Source organism: Geospiza fortis, unplaced genomic scaffold (genome assembly GCF_000277835.1).
Source record: "Geospiza fortis unplaced genomic scaffold, GeoFor_1.0 scaffold13, whole genome shotgun sequence".
NCBI classification, from domain to species: Eukaryota; Metazoa; Chordata; class Aves; order Passeriformes; family Thraupidae; genus Geospiza; species Geospiza fortis.
The window spans coordinates 425,717-435,523 of record NW_005054384.1 but is presented as its reverse complement, the minus strand read 5'-3'; the positions used below and the strand labels follow the sequence as shown (position 1 = coordinate 435,523).

At 48.0% G+C, this 9,807-nt stretch overlaps 1 protein-coding gene across 1 annotated transcript; it reads left to right on the top strand.

Moving 5' to 3' along the window:
- The first annotated feature begins 101 nt into the window (after positions 1-101).
- HDHD5 (haloacid dehalogenase like hydrolase domain containing 5) lies at positions 102-7,332 on the top strand. Its single transcript, XM_014308779.2, has 7 exons — positions 102-213; positions 1,002-1,095; positions 1,535-1,571; positions 1,927-2,101; positions 2,403-2,591; positions 3,160-5,756; positions 6,077-7,332. The coding sequence occupies exons 1-6, from the start codon at positions 170-172 to the stop codon at positions 3,515-3,517; spliced, it is 897 nt and encodes a 298-aa protein (XP_014164254.1). The 5' UTR covers positions 102-169; the 3' UTR covers positions 3,518-5,756; positions 6,077-7,332.
- The last annotated feature ends 2,475 nt before the right edge of the window (positions 7,333-9,807 follow it).

Genomic DNA, 9,807 nt, shown 5'->3' with positions numbered 1-9,807 from the left:
TGGCCGCGGCCCGGGGCTGCAGAGGGGCAGCTCCAGAAGCGCCGGGAGACGGGGGCAGATCCTACCTGCGGGTCCCAGCCGGGCTCTTTCCGTCCCGCAGGTGTCTCCGGAGCAGGTGATCCTGTCCCACAGCCCCCTGCAGCTCTTCAGCCAGTTCCACCAGAGGTGCATGCTGGTGGCCGGGCAGGGGCCCGTGGTGGAGAACGCCCACAAGTATCCTTTGTGCCTGGTGGTGCTCTGTGTGCCCTGCTAAAGGCTGCTGACCCAGCCCCAGCCCTAGCCCTGGCACTCGCTTGCTCAGCTTCTGAAGCACTAGGAGACACAAAGGTCACCGGGCTTACCTTGTGGGGCAGCGTCCTTATGGACAGGCTCAGGTGCTGTTGATCTCCATGGTGGGCACTGCCTGGCTCCCCTGTTCAGTGTTTGGCTGCTCATGCTCATGGCTTCTCCTGTGATTGCTGTTCTCTTGGTGGGATGTGACCATGAGGACTCTGTCAGCTTTAGGTGTCTCATTTTTGAGATCAAAGTTGTGCTTCTCCCATTCTTCCATGGCAAAGCCCATTAGAGATCACTCCCAGCTGTCCCATGGATAAAGTTTTCCCCAGAATCGGACAGCAGTTGAAGGAACTCAAATATGATGGGGCTTTGAGCAGTCTGGTCCTCCTGTGGATGTCTGAAGCCAAGATGCCCAGGTGAAAAGCACGTGTGGAATTTGGTTTAGCCAATTTCATACTCCTCTCGTGCAGATGATCTTTTCCTACTGTGATTTTTTAGCATTTAAATGTTTTAAGAGCTTGATTGTACAATGTAATTAGCAGAAGGTGTTTTTGTCTGGCTGAAAGCCATGAGGTTATACTTTACCACACTGCTCTGTTACTGGGACTTGCATTCCTTAATCCTACAGATGCTTCTGCAAGTAACTTACAGAAAAACTGTCACTTAAAAAAAAAACAACCCCAAACAAACCAGTCTCCACAGCATTCCTTGATGGTCTGAACTAGCCTGGGGTTCAAGCACGTGGTCACCATAGAGGCCCTGAGGAAGGCATATCCCCTGTTGGACATGGTGGACCTGAGCCGGAGGCCGAAAGAACTGGTAATTTCCTGAAGCATCAGCAGAAGGGGTGATCTGGGGCACGGTGGTCACAGCACACAGCAAAGGGACAGGGCAGCTGTCACTGAGGTCCCTTAGCACTGGCACTGAGCAGGCAGCCCCTCTGCTGTTCCCAGTGTTGGCTCCTGCAGGAGGGGCAGGGACTCTCCCCTCTCCTGTCTCTGCCTTCCATTGCTGTTCCTTGCAGTGAGGGGTAGGGTGGTTTGGTTGGCATCTCCAGCTCTGAGACAGGAGTACAAGATCTGTGAAACCCCATCTGGGATGTGGGAGGGGGAAAATATTCCTTCGGGATTCCAGGTGGTTTTTGTCCTGCCTTATTATGGAACTGCCTTGGCAGGTTCAAAGGAGGCATTTTTAGTTTTGTTTTGGAGATGGCATTAGGTTTTGCATTACTAATCCAGCCTTCCTTTTTTTCTGGCAGCCTCCTCCTCCCCCCACTGGCTTCCCCACTATAGAAGGTAAGCAGAGGCCTGTGTTTACATATGAGCAGCAAGCAGAGCTAAGAGCAAGGCAGGCCAGCTGGGCTGGGAGCTAATGATGTGCTGTCAGCTCACTGCTGTCCATGGGCACCACATTCAGAGGGTACAGCCTCGCTGCTGGGAAAAGCTGGATTAAAACAACTTTTCCCTGTGCTGTGTGCCAGTATCTGGAACCAGAGGTGCACATGGTGCAGAGCTGTGCAGACTGGAGCCCTGGCACCAGCCATGTTCCACTGGTAGCTGTACTTACCAGGGCAGTCCAGCACAGGAGGGGTTTTGTTGCTGGTGGCTTTTGGATGCTGTGAGTTTCCAAACAGCTCTCAAAATCTTGCAGGGGTGATTCTGTTTGGCGAGCCAGTGAGGTGGGAGACGAGCCTGCAACTCATTGCTGATGTACTCCTGAGCAATGGCAACCCTGGGGCAGAGCTGCAGGATGTGCCATACCCTCATCTGCCTGTCCTGGCCTGCAACATGGACCTCCTGTGGATGGCTGAAGCCAAGATGCCCAGGTGAAAAGCACGTGTGGTGTTTGGATTAGCCAATTTCACACTCCTCTCGTGCAGATGATCTTTTCCTACTGTGATTTTTTAGCATTTGAATGTTTTAAGAGCTTGATTGTACAATATAATTAGCAGCAGAGACATGAAAGCTGCATGAGAAAAAAAGGCTAAAACTTGGGGAGCAGCAAAAGGCAGACCACTGTCGGTGGAGGTGTGTGTGGGCACCATATCCAAAAGAGGCAATAACCAAGGAGTGCTTGCTGCCTCAGTGCTGTTACTGGGGATGCTGATGACCTCCTTTCTGGGGCAGGTTTGGCCATGGCACTTTCCTTCTCTGCTTGGAGAGCATCTACAAGAAGGTGACAGGCAAGGAGCTGAAGTACGAGGCCCTGATTGGCAAACCCAGCCCCATCACCTACCGCTATGCCCAGTACCTGATCCAGCAGCAGGCAGAGAAGCAGGGCTGGAAGGCTCCCATCCGACACCTCTATGCAGTTGGGTAAGAGATTTTTTCCTGCTGGTTTCCTTAGGGACTTGCAAACTGACTGCTCTTTAGTGGTGCTGGGGTTTTGTTTGGTTTTTTTGGGGGTTTTTCCCCCCTCTGGATATTTCGAAAGTTAATACCAAAATTCCCATGGTATCTCTGGAGCCTCACATCCTGGAACAGAGGCTTGCTGGCTTTTTGTACCCTACACAGCAAAGCTGTGGACTGTAGAATGCAGAGTGCACATAGAGTGACTCAAAGACAAAATTAAGAGACCCACTGTTAGCTCAGTTTGGCCAAACACATTGGGAATATAATCCAGGGATATCATCCAGTCATAGCTGAAACTGCTCTGGGTGCTTGGGATGTGCTGTCTCCCCTTTGAAAGGTGCACGTGTCCTGAGCAGGACTCACTGGCCCACTCCAGCTGCTCCTCTTGATGTTAGCAACTATCTCCCAGCCCTTCCTCCTTCAGTGCTGTCTCGGTCTCAGTCCCCCAGAGCTAGAGGGTTTGTTTCACATTTCTGAGCCCATTCTCATGGGCTCATTTCTCGTTTTTGTTTCACACTGTGACCTTATCCAGGGACAACCCCATGTCTGACGTCTATGGGGCAAACCTCTACAACAACTACCTCAAGTCAGCTCAGCAGAACCAGGTCCAGGATGGGCTGAAGAGGAGCCCACAGGCAGCCAGTGCCCAGGCTGAGGTTTTTCTGGACCTGAGGAATGACTGCAACAACTCAGTGGAGAGCTGTGAGTCCATCCTGGTCTGCACCGGGGTGTACCGCCCCAACAGCACCGCTCCCAAGCAAACAGAGGAGACAGTGTTCCATGGACACCGGGACTTCTGCTTCGACCCCAGCCTGGTGCAGGCATCCCACATCGTGCAGGATGTGGATGATGCTGTGCAACTTGCTTTTAAAAAAGAAAACTGGAGCTAGGGGTTGTAGGTGTGCCTAAAGATCTGCTGTAAGGGGTTTTATGTACCGGAAAGAGGGGAAGAATGGGGAGGGACCTGGGGTGATTTTCTGATCTAGCTAATGTTTAAGAAAACTCCCTGTTGCAGCACTAAAAGCCCCTTAATTTTATTCATACTCATCTGCCATCCTGACGGCTGCCCACAGACTTTCAGCTGTGACTGTACATTGCTGCCAGCCATAATTGAGCCATAATGGAAACAGGGTATAAGGAGTAGGCTTGTCCCAGCAATCCCAGTTCTGTTCACCTCTCACAGCTCATTCTTTTCCATACTTTGTGTGCAAAGATCAGGGGAACCCACCCTCCTCTTTGTGGGGTGTTTGAGGGCAAAGCTCTTCCCCACACAAGGAGCCACCATCAGCCATTTGTAGAATGTGCTGTTTGTCCAGGCTGTGACTCGAGCTCACCACAAGCTGCGCTGTGGTGGCTCCGTGCCAAGGGAAGGCTTTAAGTCTTAACATTCTCCTCGTGAAGAGTAAGTGCCTACAGACTTTAACAAATTCTCTTTGCCTGGGGATTTGCCACTGCATCATTGTCAGCCTGAAACAAAGTTCTGTTTTGCAGTCATCTGGCAGCTGTGGAGAGGCAGGGCCCCTCAAAGGAAGCTTCAGTAGCCAGAGCAACTTGCTGCAGGGCTGAGGTGAAAGTTATATTGTTCCCTCCCCCCTATTTAGCATTCTGTGAACACCCCTGCCTTTTCACATCCCACCAGGGAGCCGGCAGCCTGTGCTCAGCAGCAGAGGAAACCACCACAGAGTTTGAATTGGCAGAGTTGTCTTTGCCCAGAACTCAGTGCTGCAGCAAGAGGCTTTTTTGGCACCCACTCTGATCTCAACTGTTGCAGGGAACATCCACCTGCTCCAGCTGGCACAGCTTCCAAGAGGGGCCCTTCTTTGGAACAAGAGCCAAACAAAAAGAGTCACAGTCCACCTCTGCTCCTTCCTTGCATGCAAAGATTCGAAGAGAAGATCAATCAAGCCAGGATGGTACCAGAGCCCCAGATCCCCAGGCCTGACCTTTTAGAATACAAATGTCTGTGTCTTCCAGTTCTTTTGTTCCTGTCATCCCTCATGTGGTTTGCAGCTCAGGGATACCGCATACAGTCTGACCTCTGGTCCCTCCTCTTTCTTTAACATGCAGGTAGAGTCCCCCTAACATGAATTAGCAGCTGGGACTTGCCTGCCCAGGAACATTTCCCTAACAACATGCACCTTCTATTGCCTCTGTTCTCCTAGCTCCTACCCAGAGAAAGATAAGACTTGTGTCTCCATAGACATTCCAAAGAAGATAAGCAAGGTTTTCATGAGAAATTAATGTGAAAGATCAGCTTAGCAAGGAGTGTCTTAATCCAGAGGAGCACTGTGATTTTAGAAGCACAAATCAGCCTGTGTATATGATGAAAAGAGCCAACACAACTGAGTTGATTTTCCTAATTACAGTCAGCTCACACCACACTGAGGTATCAGAAATGGGTCTGCTCTGCCTCTTCTTTCCTCCTTCCTGCTTTACCAGGCAGCTCCATACACAGGGTGCAAACAAGATGTTCTGCACAGAAGTTTGAGTTCTTGATTCAAATCTCAGCATCCATGTGCCCTGAAATTCTGCTCCGGCTGCTCTCCATCCTCTCATACTGACCTGTCTTCCTAGGAAGGTCACTGCAGCCTAGGCTCTGTTCTTAAGTTGTGCCAGGCTCTGTGTGTGAGGCAGATCAGGTGTTCTTTCAGTTACCCAGGCAAAAGAGTTCCTTCCCTGTTTCTCTGTCCTTCCCTTCATGAATAGGAGCAGAAAAACACCTCTTTGCACGTGTCTCCCTTAGTGAAATCCTCGATGGGAAGCAGTTTCTTTCTCTCTTACCATTACTTGGGGTTCTTGTCCCTTGTCTCATCAGAACAAGAATTGCTTGGCTGCTTCTAAAAGCAGCTGTAATGGGAGGGACACAGATTTGAATCCTTTTCCTTTTGCTGCAGAGAGAAGGAAATCACCATTTCATCTCGTTGCACAAAACAAGGGCTTGTCTCCAGTTCCCAGAAGGGCAGGCACAGGGAAGGAGTTGGGATATAACGCAGGGAAGGTCCTTTAGCTGCAGCCCCTCTCCACAGTCACAGCTGTGCTGTGCACCCAGCCTGCAAGGCCTGAAACTGGAGCCCAAACCCCATTTATTCATAGGGTGGCTCCAGTGTCCCTCAGCTTCACTTTTCAGAGGTGCCATCCACTGCAGAAAGAGGAGCACTCCCTTTGCTTGCAGTGAGACCTCAGGGAGGTGTTTGCTGGCAGGAAGAACGAGCCACACCTTCAGCGTGGTGAGTGCTGACTGCAGAAATGCTGAGGTCTGTCCATCTGCAGCCAGCCCTTGGCAGAGCTCTGTCTGTTCCTTGCTGGAAGTGTGGTGCCAGTTACTCAGAGAGAAGGTGCTGCTGAGCCACTGTGCCCTGAGGGCTGTGGCACCTCTTCCAAGGAAGGAAGAGGTTTGCATTTGCACAGAGAGGGAGCCAGGCATCTCCATCTTTGGAATAGCAGTGGAGGTGAGCTGACTGATGTGAATCTGCTTCAGATGCCAAATCTGCTTTTAGCTCTGGATTAGTTGTTTTTTTTCCCACCAGTCTTAAAAATGTGTAGGAGGAACTTCAGTGATAAAGGATTTAAAAAGTGCTTTGCTTGCAAGTTGAAAATTGAACAGAAGGGAGGAGAAGGAATCTAGAAATATCTTGTACCCTTTGCCTAATTCATACCAAGTAAGGTTGCATAAAAATCTCTGCTTTGTTGCTCTCTGCACTAATTAGCCAGATGGGCTGCCCTTGGTCTGGGCAATGCAAAGACCTTTCCCCTCTTCCCCTTCTTAGCTCCTTGAAACAGTGCACTTTGTCCAAGTCCCTGCCTGGGAATTGCATGGACTCACTGGATGGAGTAGGAAATCTGGCTTCTCCAGCTGCTCTTGGACACTGGCTTGATTCTGAAAGGTTTCTGTTAATGGCATTGCTTGGCAGGTCTCCTCTGTTCCATGAGTTGTGTTAGAGTGTTGTACAGGCTTGTAGCTTATGTCCAGTTCATTTATGGACATCTGTTATTGCCAGAATTCAGTGAAATCCTTTTTCCTTGGAACTGCAGCTTCCTGGAATTAGCTTCCAGAGTGGCTGGAAGGAAACTCTTCCTTTGTCTCATGTATTGCTCAGAAGAGGTTTCTCCAAAGCAGTATTTCTGTCCTTTGGAGCTGTCATCCTTCTGTGCAGATTGTGGGACCAAGCAGGAGAGGGGACTTCACTGCTGGTCCAATACCTTAATATTTACATGGTGCACTGTCCTGTACAGCAAACAGGGCAAAGACTTGATCCTAACAGCTCCATCTTTCAAAGATAAACAGGTTTTAGTCAAGCCAGAAGGGAGCTTGCAACTGAGGCTAGCAGGAAGGAACCAAGGGATAGACCTTGTTCTGGATCTGAAACCAAAAGCTTTCATGGCCTGCAATAACATGGTGGCCAGAGAAGTCAATTCCTTTATTCCACAGGACACATGCAACTGCTAACCTGGCATTCAGGGCATCAGATAACACTGCTGTTCCCTTCCTTCCAGTCCTAACCCTGCCATGTCTTTTTCCCCCTCCAAGAAATGATAATGTTTCAGATTATGTCATGTGCACTGTAGAAGAGTGATTATATATCATTCAGAGAAATCACAAACTGTGATTATTTTAGATTTCATATTAATTTCCATGCAGTTACAGAGTTGCTGCTTTGTTCAACCACATATGTAAAATAATAAAATATGTTTTCTTTGAAATTAATTTTAACTTCCTGTGTGTACATGTAATGGATATTGTCCTGCTCTCTTTCACATCTTTGCCCTAGAAGACTATTAGGGCAAATTCTGTTTGCTTTTTCTTTTTTTTCCCGTTCTTCAAGCTATTACCGGATTTTCTTGAGGGAACCACCCTGAAAGATACCCCTTCAGCAATTAACTGGCAAACTTTCACACTAGAACCAAAAGCTTCCCCTGATTTCAACAGAAAATTCAAGATCCTGCTAGGTGAAACCATCATCTTTAATAATCTAGAAACATCCAATCCACTTGCAATTTTTTTTATATTTTATCAGAAACTTTCCCATCTAAAAAGTCCACAGCTCACAGGAGGCACAGTAGACAGCAAAATAAGTGTGCTGCAGAGTCCTGAGAACTTTATGTTAAAAGCAACAATCAGTAAAGCACTTTGGGAGGGACTGGACAAGGATTCCCAATTGCAGCAGAGAGAAGAACTGAATTATATTCTACATCGTGGAGAAGTGACCTACAGCCCCAGCCTCTAATAAATAATGATAAAAAGTGTTAATCAGCCTCCTCCTTTTACCCAGTGCTCTGGTAGTTGGAGCACTCGCCCAAGATGGGGCTAATCAAGGTTTAGTTAAGCAGGGAGAGATCACAACCTGAAGCTCCCAGGTGCTTTTAATCACTATTGTCAGAGCAGAAGGGTGGCCTAGGGTTAAGATGCCTCTTGTAGGAGAGGCTGAGCTGGAATTGGAGTCCCATAGAAATCCTTACCCAGCCCAAGGTGCAGAGTTAAACACAGAAGAACCAACTTGAGCAAAAGGATCGAGAGCCCTGGGGGAGTTTGCTCCCAGAGGAATGCTGTGAGAAATTCCTGCCAGGGCAACCCTTGGGAAGTGCTTGGTCCTGCTTGCCCTGGTGCCTTTAGGGGCCTGTCCAAACCCTTCTATTGCCAGGCCTTCCTAACCCCAATTATAAAACCACAAATCTTTATGGTTTTTTTTATTGCTGCAGTTAATTTGATGAACACTTTGCACTAACAGACCTTCACAGATCCAGCCTGCAACAGTTTAAAACCCTTCACCAGCAGGGCAGCAATGTGTTCTCTAGGAACCAAACCTCCATCAAGAAAACACTTAATTCACTGTAACACACCTACTTTTCCTTTTCAGTCATCTAAACTATGAAGAGCTTTCACTTACTCCTCACGGTCAGCTCAATAGATGCTCTACGCTAAGACTGAGTAAAGACAAAACACCAAAAGCAAACCCCAAATCCACTCTCCAAGCCCCTACCCTGCTACAAGCACAAAAAGAAATGTCTTGGCACTTTCTGCTGGCATTGAAAGCTCTTTGAACCAAAATGTAATTACAAGCAATAGACTGTTAACACTTCAATATCCTTTTGAAGAGGATCTGCATTCCCTGAGCCATAACACAGGATCAGCAGTTCAGGTACAAAGGCTGCACTTGGAAGCCAAGGCATCGCTGAATTTTGGTGCTGGCCAGGTGAAACTTTTTTACACTTATCTGTCACTTCAGCCCTGACCATTTGAATGGGTTAGATAAGTGCAGCACAAAGTGTGTGTCAGAGAATCCCAGAAACTTCCTTTCCCACACAAAAGGCATTTTAAGTATGGTTGGAGCAGATTATGCTCGAACTCCCCGAGATCAGCTTTGCCTCTTCCCCTCCCACTGCTGCCAGTTTCTGACAGCTTACTGCAGGGTATAATTAGGTATCTAGTTTCTGGTCTTTCTTTCAGGCATATATCTGCCCTGTTTTTCTTTTTTTTTTTCCTTCCCCCAAGAAATTGAGTCATTATTTTGTTTCCTCCCAAGTTCAGCCCTCAAGAAAGTTTTGCCTTCCCCCAGCAGGGGTATTTTTGAGGGCACACTTGTTTCCACTTGCAGTGTAAACTAAAAATGGTAGCATTTTAGATATTCAGTATGACTATTGCACAAAACTCTGTCTGCTGTTTGCCTTTAAATATATGTATACACACACATCTCTATGCATACACATCAATACATTAAAAAAGCCAAAAACATAGCTTGGGAGCTACGAAAGAGTAGAATCTATTTATAGTTTAGCTTTTTAATATTTTAACAGTAATGGTTAAGCAATAACACATCCAAGGACTGCACTTTGCATTAAATAACTGGATCACATGGGAAGCATCATCTTGTCACATCCCATCCTACAGTGTGCTGCAAAAAGCTCTTCAGTGCTCTCTCGAGTAGAAGTCATTTTTCCCCTCATTCCCATTTTGAAGCAGAGGCACAATTTCTGCTTCCTTTCCTACAAATAAGCTCCTTCCTTATCCTCACCTCTTTGTTGTGTTTGCACTTCTGGAGCCCATGCTCAGCCCAAGGAAGCCCTTGAGCTTCCACCCTCCTTCCTGGTGTTCCCCATTCCTTGTCACAGCTCCCCTTGCCGTGCCACCACAGGTTCTCCCTGTTCCCACCTACCTTGGATGCAGGAACCTCCACAGCCCAGC